Consider the following 13,167-nt stretch of genomic DNA (forward strand, 5'->3'; position numbering starts at 1 on the left):
CTTGAGTTCTATGCCATCACTCTTTCCTTGTCTTCCTATTTCTCTACCCACTCCTTTCCTCTCTCACTATATACTTTCCTTTATCCAGTCTCTAAATACAAAATGTCTTCAAGCTTTTTATGAGGCTCTTCTTCTTCTTTCTATATTCTCTTAAGTCTTCTCATCTGTTCTTGTGAGTTAAAATACTCCCAAGTGCATATCTTTACCCCAGATCTTGCCTCTGAGTTCTAGTCTTACACCCAATGTTCTCCTTTACAGCTCCCCTTGAATATCTTACAAGCATGTCAAACTTAACGCTTCCCAAACCAAACTATAGTTTTCTTGCTCCTTCCCATCTTCATCTCAGAAAATGGCATTATCCTCACACAGTTGCTTAGGCCAGAATCTTGCAAAATATCTTTGATTCCTACCTTTCCCTTATCCCTGCATTGAATCCATCATCAAGTCCTGTCTATTGTATCTCCAAAATACATATCAAATCAGTTTACCTTGTCTGCTGACCCTCCCTAGTCAAAGCCTCCACACCATCTCTCTTTGGATGCTTTAATAGTCACGAGCTGTTCCTATTTCTTCTTTTGTCCCCCGCCCCAATCCATTCCTGTAGCATCCAGATTTTTGCAAAATGTAAATTGGATCACAATGCTCTCTTGCTTAAAACATTTTAGTGAGGTCCATTGTGCTTCACATAAGGGCCATACAGAAGGCCCTATATGGTCTGGCCCATGCCTACCTCTCCAACTTCATTGCAACCACTGTGCTCTAAGTGTCCTCTTTCAGTTCACTAGACAGATCAGACTTTCCTACCTTTAAGCCTCTGAATATGCTATTCTCTGTCCTTAAAAGCCTTCCCTGCCCCCAACCTGGCTGCCTCCACCTTATCCTTCAGCTGGCCCCCAGGATTCTTCTTGTCAAGGTCACCAATTACCTCCAAGTTGCTAACAGTGATACTGAAATATGTAGCATCTCCTCTTTCTGTTTGTGCAGTAATTTCCAGTTTCCCTACTTGATCCTGAGTTCCTTGAAATCAGGGATTGTATCTGCCATATGTCTTCATTTCCCTGCCATCTAACATAATGGTTGGCTTATAGTAGGTATTTAATAAATGCTTATAAATGAATGAAGGTGGAAGTTCAGACCTCTTGGGAAAGATTGCTGCAGTAGTAACCCCCAACTCCCACTAGTGTAGTGAACAGAAACTAGAAAGAATATTAAGAGACAGGGATTCAAGTCTTGGCACTGGCAATAATTATCAAATTCTTCTGACCTAAGTTAACTCATCTGCATCATCTACACTAAATTTTTGATATCTCCTGCTCTTAAGATTAAAATTTTTAATTGCTAAAGCTGTATTTCTGAGTCCTCTACCCATGAATCCCTTCTTGTGAGTTGCAGAAAATCAGTAAATGAGACTTAATTTTTAAAAAACTTTAAAAACAATTTATTTTTTAAATTTATTTATTTTTTGCTGCATTCAGTCTTTGTTGCCATGCACAGGCTTTCCCTAGTTGTGGCGAGTGGGGGATACTCTTCATTGAGGTGCATGGGCTTCTCACTGGGGTGGCTTCTCTTCTTGAAGTGCATGGGCTCTAGGACTGCGGGCTTCAGTAGTTGTGGCACACGGGCTCAGTACTTGTGGCTTGTGGGCTCTAGGGTGCAGGCTCAGTAGTTGTGGTGTATGGGCTTAGTTGCTCCTTGGCACGTGGGATCTTCCTGGACCAGGGATCAAACCCGTGTCCCCTGCATTGGCAGGCAGATTCTTAACCACTGTACCACCAGGGAAGCCCTTTAAAAAACTTTAAAAAAGCTTTTAATTACGAAAAATTTCAGACCTAACAGAAGTAGGGAATAGTATAAATACCCAGGTAACCATCAGTGGCTTAAACAATAATCCACTCATGGCTAATCTTGCTTTATTTCTAGCTCTATCCACTCCTCCCTCCCCTTATTTTGAAACAAATTCTGGACATGGTATGATTTCCTCTGTAAATATTTCAGAATGTATGAGATATAATTACTAACTGCTAGCTGGCACTCCTTCTGTTCCTCAGTGACTTAAAAAGTGTTGTGTTCATTGCACAGCATGTTGCTCTTCTCAGAAACCAGATAAATAGCATAATGATTTTATTTGATGACCTACCCAAACTGTAAACTCTCTGAGGGGTAGGGGTAAGGGAGGGTGGATATTATGGCATCTAGCTCAGTGCCTTGCAATCAATCAACAGAGGTGGAAAGAAAAACAGAAACACAAGCAATGTGTTTTAGGTTTTTTAATACACTGGTATCCACATGAGTCTAGGGCCTTGTCTTACCTCTTTGCTTCTGTTCCCTTCCTGAATTCATTGCTCTACAGGAAAATTTTAAATTGTATTAAATCAGCCAAAGAACGGGGACTTGAGGGCAGAGTAAATTCTTCCTCCTCAGGAACCAAAAACATTAAAAAACAAAAATCAAATGATTTCAGCTTGAGAAGACTTTTCCTAGAGGGACTCCGAGGGCGGGGCTGCGCGGAGGCACCGCCCATCCCCTCCCCTCCCCGCCTCCGCCAGTTCTCGGCTCTCCTCCCCGCCCACCCCGCCCCCGCCCTCCTGCTCTTCTTCCCGGCAGCCCTAGCGCTCGCCTCGGCGCTCCTCAAGATGGCGGCCGACAGTGAGGTGAGGTGTTTGCTCCCTCCCTGTCCCTATCTCTGTTTAAGTTTGCTCCTCCGCGTCAGCGCCCCGGAGCTCAATCTCTTTTTTTCCTTTCACTTTCCGCAGCCCGAGTCCGAGGTATTTGAGATCACGGACTTCACCACTGCCTCGGAATGGGAAAGGTGAGTGAGTCGTTATCATTGGTTACCACCACTTTGGGCCCAGGCGTCTCCCCCCGCCACTCCCCCAGTATAGACTCCCCCAACCCAGACGCCACTTCTGCGGGAAAAGTAAGACCCGTGGGTGTCCAGGGCTCTGCCTCCTCCTTGCTGTGGTCGGCCGCAAGCCTCTTCTGCGTCTCGCGTCTGACTAGCCCCGGCCCGCCCACATCAGCCAAACCCCGGAGGAGTTTAGTTTTCTCCGCTCTCCGGCCACTCTCCTTAGACCTTTGGTTCTCTCGTTGCTGCCCACCCGCAGAAACAGTTCCCAGGCTACCGCTTCCGTTCCTGCGTTCCTTTCCGTGTACGTCATTTTGTTATAGTGAGCAATAAACTTCGCAGGTGCTTTTTTCTTTCTTTCTTTTTTTCTTTCCGTGTACGTCCTTTTCAGGAGCAGGCCTTTCTTCAAAGTCCTGGTGGTTGTCCGTCTGCCACTCCCACCAGCTCCATCTTGTCTTTTAGAATAACCTTTTGAAATAGTCCGCGTCTGGCTTGGGAACGCTTTGATTCAAGTTGTTCCATTTCAGTGGGTAATGTGCCCAGGCTTCCGGTGCCATCAAACTCCTAGTTGAAACAGCTACGTGAAACTGTAGGATCGCTGGAATTAGTTGAAGGCCAAGTTTGGGGAGGAGTGATAGCTTGGATCCAGGTGTTATCAGTTTGATGTCCCAGAGGCCCTTCAGGTTTTCTGAGTGTTGGGGTGAGTAGTTAGCTTGTTGGAACATTTTGTAATCTTTCTGGTTGGGAGAGGAAATCCATCTGGATGTGAATGTCATGTCATTAAACGGCGTAGAAGAGATCCCTGCTGGGATACTTGTTTGACCTGGTCCCTTCCCCCGCCCCCCCAAAAAGTCTGTAAGAGACAAGCACAGTGGCAAGGCTTTATTAAGCGGGTACTGTGTGTTCAGAACTATACTAACAGAGAAGAACAAAGCCAAAACAAAACCCTTGATCCATGTGTTAAAAAAAGCAAAACAGCAAATAGTTAAATTAGTTTAAGGATGCTATTGCTGTGGATTATAATTGTTGGAGGTATTTTCATAGAAAAGATAGGAAATGTGCTGGGCCTGGAAAGTGGAAAGTAATTGGTTAAATACGAGAAGGTCCCGACGTGAACAGAGACAGGTGAAAACCTTTGGGATTTAATGAAATGTCTTTACTGGAGTGAAGGCTGTTGAAGGGAAGTAAACAAGGTTATTAAGGAAGATAGGACCAGGTTATAGACAGCTTCCAAAGCTAAGTAAAGGAATCTAAATTTGGTGCTTTAAGACTTCAGTGTGCGTCGGAATCATAGTTGATGATTTTGTATGCCTGAGATTCAAAAATTTGCATTTCTAACAAGCTCCCAGGTGATGCTGCTGCTACTGCTGGTCAGGAGACCACACTTTAGAACATTAAAGAGCAGTAGGGAGGGACCTTTGATTTTTTTTTTTTTTTTTTTTTTTTTTTTTTTTTTTTTGCGGTACGCGGGCCTCTCACTGTTGTGGCCCTTCCCGCTGCGGAGCACAGGCTCCGGACGCACAGGCTCAGCGGCCATGGCTCACGGGCCCAGCCGCTCCGCGGCATGTGGGATCCTCCCGAATCGGGGCACGAACCCGTGTCCCCTGCATCGGCAGGCGGACTGTCAACCACTGCGCCACCTGGGAAGCCCAGGGACCTTTGATTTTAAAGTGGCGAAGTGATATGAGGGTTGTTTGAGGAGATGAGGTAAAATGAAGTTACTTTGATTATTAGGTTGGTGATTTGGAGACTGGAGAGAGAGGCTAGGAGGGAAGATTGTTAGACATTTCAAAGAAGTCGATGATAGGCTTGATGAAATGTACAAGTAGAAAAAAAAAAAATCAAACAGGGAACTTCAGTTTCTTGCCTGAGAGAATGAAGATACGAAAGTGGCAAAGTGAGAATACAGTTTTAGACTTGTTGAATTTGAAATAATAACTTAATGTCTTAAAGATAGTTAGAAAATGTAATTTGGATCTTGGAGAGTGGGATGAAGAAACAAGAAACAAGAGGAAACAAGAGTATTTAATGGAAAAATGATCACTTTCCACTAGCTAAATTTTTAAAGTATCCTGAAGTGGACTATTAAATCCTTTAGCTCCTTATTTGGAAGTAATTGTTAACACAGCTTTGAAAACTACCACAAAGTAGGAACTTTGACTTTTGACTTTTAAGCTCTTGTTTCTAAAGTAAAACCAATGTTTTACAGTTTGGGAAAATGTTAAGACTTTGGAGTCTTTTAAACCTTGAGTTTAATGTTTGAATGAAATTTCTTGTCACTATGTTATGAGCCATATGGACAGTTTATTGAGAGAAGCCAGTAACTCTTTTTATCCCTTGTCCATTGAAAAAATATTGAGTACCCATGTGTCAAGCACAGTGCAGGGCATTAGGGATGTGGTGGTCAGTGAAAGCATATGGTTCCTGCTCTTGCTGAATGTACAGACTAATGGAATAGACAGACATGAATCAAATAATAGTACAAGAGTCTGTAATTACAATTGAAATACTGAGAAGAGAAAGAAACCTGCTCTTTTAAGAGCATACAACAAAAAAACCTAATACAGAATGAGAAGTAAGAGGAAGTGACTCTTCAGGTGAGATATGGAGAGCTTTCAGGGATAAAGTTATTACATTTTTGTAATCAATACTTACAGGATAGAGCCCAATTTTGGTTTGTTTTAGTACTGATAGGATTCATACAATGAATATTTTAAAATGTTCCTTTTACCATGAAAGCTGTATTATTTTAAATTATTTTTATTATAATACATCATTATAAAATAAAAAAAATCACCTGTAATCCTACCAGCAGGAGATAGCTGCGGTTAATATTTTGAGAAAATTCCTTGTAATCTGTGTGTTGTAAACTTTTTGTGTTAAACTGTATTAATATTTATTTCTAAAATCTTTTTTTTTTAATTAATTAATTTATTTTTGGCTGCGTTGGGTCTTTGTTGCTACACGTGGGCTTTCTCTAGTTGTGGCGAGCAGGGGCTACTCTTTGTTGTGGTGTGCGGGCTTCTCTGTGCGGTAGTTTATCTTGTTGCGGGCAATGGGTTCCAGGCGCGCAGGCTTCAGTAGTTGTGGCACGTGGGCTTAGTTGCTCCACAGCACACATGTGGGATCTTCCCGGACCAGGGCTCGAACCCGTGTCTCCTGCATTGGCAGGCAGATTCTTAACCACTGCACCATTGGGGAAGTCCCAATATTTATTTCTGTAGCTTCCATTTTTTCATCTAACGTATGGACATTTTCTTATTTCCTCAAATGGGCTTCAAAACATGATTTTTAATGGGTGCATATTAGTTCTTTGAATGGATGTACCATAAATTTACAGCTGGTTGCTGCAGTTGGACTTTAAGGCAGTTTCCAGTTTTTTACCTTTATAAATTTAATGTGTATTTCACATACAGATTTTTGCTCACGTATGCCTACATTTGAATTTTTTATTTCTTTTTTTGCAAACGTGTTTACTTATTTCTAGAGCACTCTTCATAAAAGCTGATAATTGCCATTTGAACCCCCTCAAAATACTGTATTAATATCTTTTTTTAATTTTAAAGAGGAGGTAATTAGAAGGTTCAGTTGAATCATTAAAACTCCCATTACTACCTTTACCCCAAGAATGTAAATAAATACTTTATAATGTCACTGACAGGAAAAACCTGATACTTTTGAATATATTTTGACTAGAATTAACTCTAGTACTCTAGCAATACTATGTAAGTGTTTTAGGAGAGCAGTGTTGCTGTTAAATTGCATCATACATATACAGTGTAAGAAGGCAGCTTCTTAGAGTAATAACAGGTCTTCTGACAGTGTCCTTTAATATGTATTGAACACTGCTACTGAGATGTGACAGTGTTCATTTGCTGAAATTGAGCATGTTGCTAGTCAGAGTTCATTCTCTTTAATAGGTCTGCTTGATCATTAGATTTAAAGATCAGACAGTGAATAGTTAAAAAATCTGTTGATTATTCCTTAAAGCTGACAAATCTACTTTTAATTTCTTGCCAGCTGTCCCTTAAAACTTGTTTTTAATGGAGAAGTTCCCAAATAATGTTTTTTGGGGGAGGGGGAGGCAAATCAGGGAATTAATAAATATCTTTAAAGGAAAAGTTAATTTAAATAGATCAGTTATTTGGAGGGTAGTGAAGAAATCATTGGCTTCATAATTATCTTTACTAGTATCATTTTAGTCTGTTAGTTTTTCTGTCTCAAATTTACTATATTCATTTCAATATGGAGAGATTTACTCTTATATTTTATAGAGGGCAGAACAGGCTTTGTTGGGTTGGCAGTAGACTTAAAAAAGTCAGTCTAAGAAATCTAAGAATTCTTTTTTTTTAAATTTTGCATTGTTTTGATTATTTATTTATTTATTTGCGGTACGCGGGCCTCTCACTGTTGTGGCCCCTCCCGCTGCGGAGCACAGGCTCCTGACGTGCAGGCTCAGCGGCCATGGCTCACGGGCCCAGCCGCTCCGCGGCACGTGGGATCTTCCCGGACCGGGGCACGAACCTGTGTACCCTGCATCGGCAGGCGGACTCTCAACCACTGCGCCACCAGGGAAGCCCCTGATTCTTTTTTTTTAAACAGAAACTTTAAATCCACGTATTATCAAGGGAATTTATTATTTTTTAAATTTTATTTATTTTTGGCGGCGTTGGGTGTTTGTTGCTGCACACGGGCTTTCTCTAGTTGTGGAGAGCGGGGGCTACTCTTCCTTGCAGTGTGCAGGCTTCTCAGTGCGGTGGCTTCTCTTGTCGTGGAGCACGGGCTCTAGGTGCACGGGCTTCAGTAGTTGTGGCTCGCAGGCTGTAGAGTGCAGACTCAGTAGTTGTGGCACATGGGCTTAGATATTCCACGGCATGTTGGATCTTCCTAGACAAGGGATCGAACCCATGACCCCTGCATTGGCCGGCGGATTCTTAACCACTGGGCCACCAGGGAAGTCCCTCAATCTACGAATTCCTGGGCTAAAGATTATTTTCATTTTTATTTCACATCCATAAATTAGGCTAACAATACTAAACTTACTGAGACTTCTTTGTTGAAAGTGTTAAAATATTAAAAAAAAAAATTTTAAAGAAATTATATAATAGGAAAAAATGTGGTTACATATTTAGAAAGTTTTTTCCTCTTTCCTAGGTTTATTTCCAAAATTGAAGAAGTCTTGAATGACTGGAAACTGATTGGAAACTCTTTGGGAAAGCCACTTGAAAAGGTCAGATCTATTTGCTGGTGTCTCTAAATGAGTATTTGCTTTGAAACTTCTATTTTTAAGTCTTTTGCTGCATTTGGTACATTTAAAGTAAATGCTTTTAAAGTTATATATAATCTATGAACATAAAATGGCATCTGGAAGAACTTGGATTGGAATCTATGGCGAACAATATTTGTAAGATACTTGTGACCTGTTTTTTTGTTTGTTTGTTTGTTTTTGCGGTACGTGGGCTTCTCAGTGTTGTGGCCTCTCCCGTGGAGCACAGGCTCTGGACGTGCAGGCTCAGTGGCCATGGCTCACGGGCCCAGCATGTGGGAACTTCCCGGACCGGGGCACAAACCCGTGTCCCCTGCATCGGCAGGCAGACTCTCAACCACTGCGCCACCAGGGAAGCCCAGTGTGACCTGCTTTTTAAATAATAAAATTTTGTATGTGTAATGTCATTCTTTGTGAGTGATTTTATTTCTGTTTCTCCTGATGTTTACTTCTCTCTTGCTTTCTCCCTTAGAATGTTCGAAAATAGTTTTTCAGATTATTTTGGTCAGAGAAAAATCGCAACTACCAACTTCTTGGGTAGAGTGCTTTGCATAACTAATGAGGAAAAATCTTGGTTTCAACAACTAACTTGATGTCATTAGTAGTTATTTTACTCAGTTTTTGTGTTTTATGATACCACTAATAATGTTTGTCCTTTCCCTCTTCCTTTTTTAACTTTATGGATGTTTTGAGGATATTTGAGAATAAAAAAAAAGAGTGAAAAAAATATTAAAAATTGAGGTGAAACTAATCCTAATTTAAGATATTAATAGTTTTGCTCATAAACCATGCTCCAAATGTTTACTGAAGCACATACTCTGAGAACAAACCTAGATTTCCTGTATTTCACTGAAGGGAGCTAACAGTTTGATTTTAGGCTTATATAGATGCTCTCTTTGTTAGGTAAATTCTTTTCAAGTAAATTTGATCATTGTTTTTGTTAAAAATCTATTCTTAAAAAAAAAATCTATTCTTAACTGCATTTTATCCCTATGTAAGGAACTCTCAATTCTCAATATTTGCTAGCTTTATTGTGATGTTAACAGAATTTGAGACTCTCAAAGTATTATGATTTTTTTCTTTATCCATATGAATAAGAGCAGAAAAAGAAATCACATCATTTAATATAGTGAAATATATACATTAAATCAACTGTGTTTAAATATTTTATGATTGTATTTTTGAATAGAGGAAATGTGAAGTTCTGAAACAGATATTCTATTCCACTTGAAACAAAGACATAGCAGTTGATATAAATGCCAATAAAAGGCAAAACAAGCTGGATATAACTGGAGTGGGAAGTGATTTGTACTATCAGAAAGAGAGTTAAACTGTGTATTTGTGAGCTCTGATACATTATATTCCTTAATTCTTTGATTTACACATATTCACTGGGTATCCTTTATGTGCCATGTCTGAAGAAGTAGTGAACAGGATAAGATCCTTGTTTGCCATTGCACATGAATTTTCATGAGAGAGGTAATTAATAAGTAAATAAGATTAAAATTCTAGATGCTAAATTCAACTTTGGGATTTAAGTTGGGTAATGTATTCAAAGTAGGTAGCATATTGCTATCAGGTAGTAGGGGCAAAAGGAGTATTTTCTCCCTACAGGTAGTAGTAAATAAATCAAATATGGAAAATATGAACAGGTTTCAAGGTGAGCTGTAACTATGATCAATAAGATTAAAGAAAGTGTAAAGGAGTATATATATGCTGTATATATTCAGCATAAAAAAGAAAATTTAGACAATACCTTAGTAAGAGTGTAATTTATGTCAAGGACAGTGATTACCAATTCTCTTCCTCCACTGAGGGAGAATTAAGAGAAATTATTTTTTAAATACCTTTAATTATGGAAAATTTCAAAAATAGTATAGGGAACCCCCATGTGTGTGTCACTCAGGTTCAACAGTTCTTCTATTTCTTATTTCAACATTACTACTATCTACTCGCCACCCCTACTAGATTTTTTAAAATAGTTTTTTTAATAAAGTATACATAATGCACAAAACTGCTTATTTTGATACATGTTTATATCATGTAAGATTCCTCACTCAAGATACTGGACATTTCTGTCATCCCAGAAATGTCCATAGTGAACCTTTCCACTTGATTCCCATGTTCCTCACTCATGTCTTCTCCCTGCAGCAACCCCCCCCCCACCGCCCCCTGCCCTTCCAAGGCATCTGCTGTTCTTTTCCTTTTTTCTTTTAAACCATAGATTACTTTTGCCGGCTCTGTGATTGGATATGCATGCTATCATACAGTACATACTCTTTATGCTGGCTTGTTTTACATAATATTTGAGATTATTCTAGGTTGTTGCAGGTATCAGTATTTTTATTGCTGAATAGTAGTCTGTTGTATGAATATACCACAGTGTGTCACTTGTTGACAGACATATTCGCTATTATGAATAAAGCAGAACATGCTTACATGAGGCCTTTTGTAGAGGTATGTTTTTATTTCTCTTGGGTAAATACCTAGGAGTAGAATTACTGGGTCATAGGCTAAGTGTATGCTTAACTTTATGAGAAATTGCTAGATCTTTTGTAACATTTTACCTACCCACCAGCAATATGTGAGAGTTTGGGTCATTTCATATTTTCACCAACAGTTGTTTGTTTTCAGACTTGTAAATTTTGGTCCTCCTAATGGGTATGTAGTTTGCGGAATTAATTTGTATTTCTCCTTCTGGTTTTACTTTTGTATTTCTGTGATGAATACTGGTATTGACCACTTTTTTCGTGTGCTTGTTAGCCATTTGTATGTCGTTTTTTGTGAAATGTCTGTTCAAGTTTTTTGTCCATATTTTAAATTGGGTTCAGTTTTTATTGAGTTGTAGGGATCTTTTAGTTCTTTTATATATTCTGCTTTTAAGTCTTTTCACAGATAGTACTTTTGCTAGGTTGTGTAGATATGTTTTCTTCTAGAATTTATCATTTTAGCTTTTATTTAGGTATATGCCCCATCATGAACTAATGACATGTATGGTATGAGGTGGGAATCACAGTTCAGTTTTTTACATATGGCTATCTTGTTCTAGAACCTTTTGTTGAAAACGCTTTTTTCTCCATTGAATTGCTTTGTTTCCTTTGTCAGACAGTTGACCTAGGGGGGTCATCTTCTGGAATCTGTATTCTGTTTCATTAATCTATTTGAAAATCCTGATGTCAATACCACATTGTCTTGACTACTGTAGTTTAGGCTTTCCCAGTTTGGGCACTATTGAAATTTTGGGCCAGGTTGTGGGGCTGTCTCACGTATTATAGAATTTTAGTAGTATCCCTGTCCTCTACCTGTTAGATCCCAGTAGCATCCTACCCGTGGTGAAAACCAAAAATGTATCTAGACGTTGCCAAATGTCCCCTGAGGTGCAAAATTGCCTCCAACTGAGAACCACTGAATAGCTTTAGAGTAAGTCTCAAATTTAGTTAATGTAAATTCTTTAGTTTTTGTTGTTTTCCCAAATTGTTTTGTCTGTTCTAGGACCTTTGTTTTCATTATTAATTTCAGAATGAGCTTGTCAGTTTATATAAAAAGGATTATGATTATGCTGGGACTATGATTGGGATTGTGTTGAATTTATAGATTACTTTGAGGAGAAGTAACATTTTGACAATCTTGAAGCTTGACATCTCTTCACTTATTAAGTCATCTTTATTGCAGCAATGTTTTATAGTTATTGATGAGGTCTTGCATTTTTTTTGCTAAATTTATTACTAAATATTTTATGTTATATGATGCAGCTGTAAATGGAATTTTTTTTTTTTTTTTGCGGTACGCAGGCCTCTCACTGTTGTGGCCTCTCCCGTTGCGGAGCACAGGCTCCGGATGCGCAGGCTCAGCAGCCATGGCTCACGGGCCTATAGCCGCTCCGCGGCATGTGGGATCTTCCCAGACCGGGGCACGAACCCGTGTCCCCTGCATCAGCAAGGGGACTCTCAACCACTGCGCCACCAGGGAAGCCCAATGGAATTGTTTTTACATTTTCTTTTTCGTTTGTTTGTTGCTAGTGCGTAGACATACAATAAAATTTTGTATATTGATTTGGTATCTTGAGACCTGGTTAAATGTAAAGATTCATAATCTTTTTGTTAATTCTTTTGCATCTTCTACATGCATAGTCATTTTGTTTGTAAATAGGGACAGTTTTACTTCTTCTTCAATTTTTTTTTTTTTTTTTTTTTTTGCTGTACGTGGGCCTCTCACTGCTGTGGCCTCTCCCGTTCCGGAGCACAGGCTCCGGACACACAGGCTCCGCGGCCATGGCTCGCGGGCCCAGCCGCTCCGTGGCATGTGGGATCTTCCGGGATCGGGGCACGAACCCATGTCCCCTGCATCGGCAGGCGGACTCTCAACCACTGCGCCACCAGGGAAGCCCTTCTTCAGTTTTTGTACCTTGCATTTCTTATTTTTAATTGCACTAACTGAGACCTTTAATAACATCTTGAATAGAATTGTTGAGAGTAGACATCCTTGCCTCCTTCCCAATTTTAGGGGGGAAATGTCCAGCACTTCAATACCCAGAATTGTAGGTTTTTCATATAACACAGGGGAAATGCTATTCTTAATTAGCTGAGAGGGTTTTTTGAAATCATGGGTATAATTTATTCAAATCTTATTCTGTACCTATTGAAACAGTGATATGGTTTTTCTTTCTTTTTTTTTTTTTTTTGTGGTACGTGGGCCTCTCACTGTTGTGGCCTCTCCCCGTTGCGGAGCACAGGCTCCGGATGCGCAAGCTCAGCGGCCATGGCTCACAGGCCTAGCCGCTGCGCGGCATGTGGGATCTTCCTGGACTGGGGCACGAACCCGTGTCCCCTGCATCGGCAGGCGGACTCTCAACCACTGCGCCACCAGGGAAGCCCCCGGTTTTTCTTTTGTATTCTCTGAATATGGTTAAGTATGTTGATTAATTTTTTTTTATTGTGGTAAAATATATACAGATGGTCTCCACCTTATGGTGGTCTGACTTAGGATTTTTCGATGGGTATGGTGCAAAAGTGATACACACTCAGTGGAAATTGTACTTTGAATTTTTATCTTTTCC

The 13,167-nt window shown here is 39.9% G+C and overlaps 1 protein-coding gene across 2 annotated transcripts in view; it reads left to right on the forward strand.

Annotated features, from left to right (window-relative positions):
- The first annotated feature begins 2,575 nt into the window (after positions 1–2,575).
- RAB3GAP1 (RAB3 GTPase activating protein catalytic subunit 1) overlaps positions 2,576–13,167 on the forward strand; it is a 126,026-nt gene continuing 115,434 nt past the window's right edge. The window contains exons 1-3 of one of the 2 annotated variants that reach the window (XM_060105909.1): positions 2,576–2,651; positions 2,754–2,809; positions 8,000–8,075. In XM_060105909.1, the coding sequence (XP_059961892.1) occupies positions 2,634–2,651; positions 2,754–2,809; positions 8,000–8,075 (150 nt within the window). In that variant the 5' untranslated portion in view covers positions 2,576–2,633. Of the gene's footprint in view, positions 2,652–2,753; positions 2,810–7,997; positions 8,076–13,167 lie in introns of those variants that run through there. The other variant, XM_060105910.1, reaches the window with a different exon arrangement.

Source organism: Mesoplodon densirostris, chromosome 8 (assembly GCF_025265405.1).
Source record: "Mesoplodon densirostris isolate mMesDen1 chromosome 8, mMesDen1 primary haplotype, whole genome shotgun sequence".
Classification (NCBI taxonomy): Eukaryota; Metazoa; Chordata; class Mammalia; order Artiodactyla; family Ziphiidae; genus Mesoplodon; species Mesoplodon densirostris.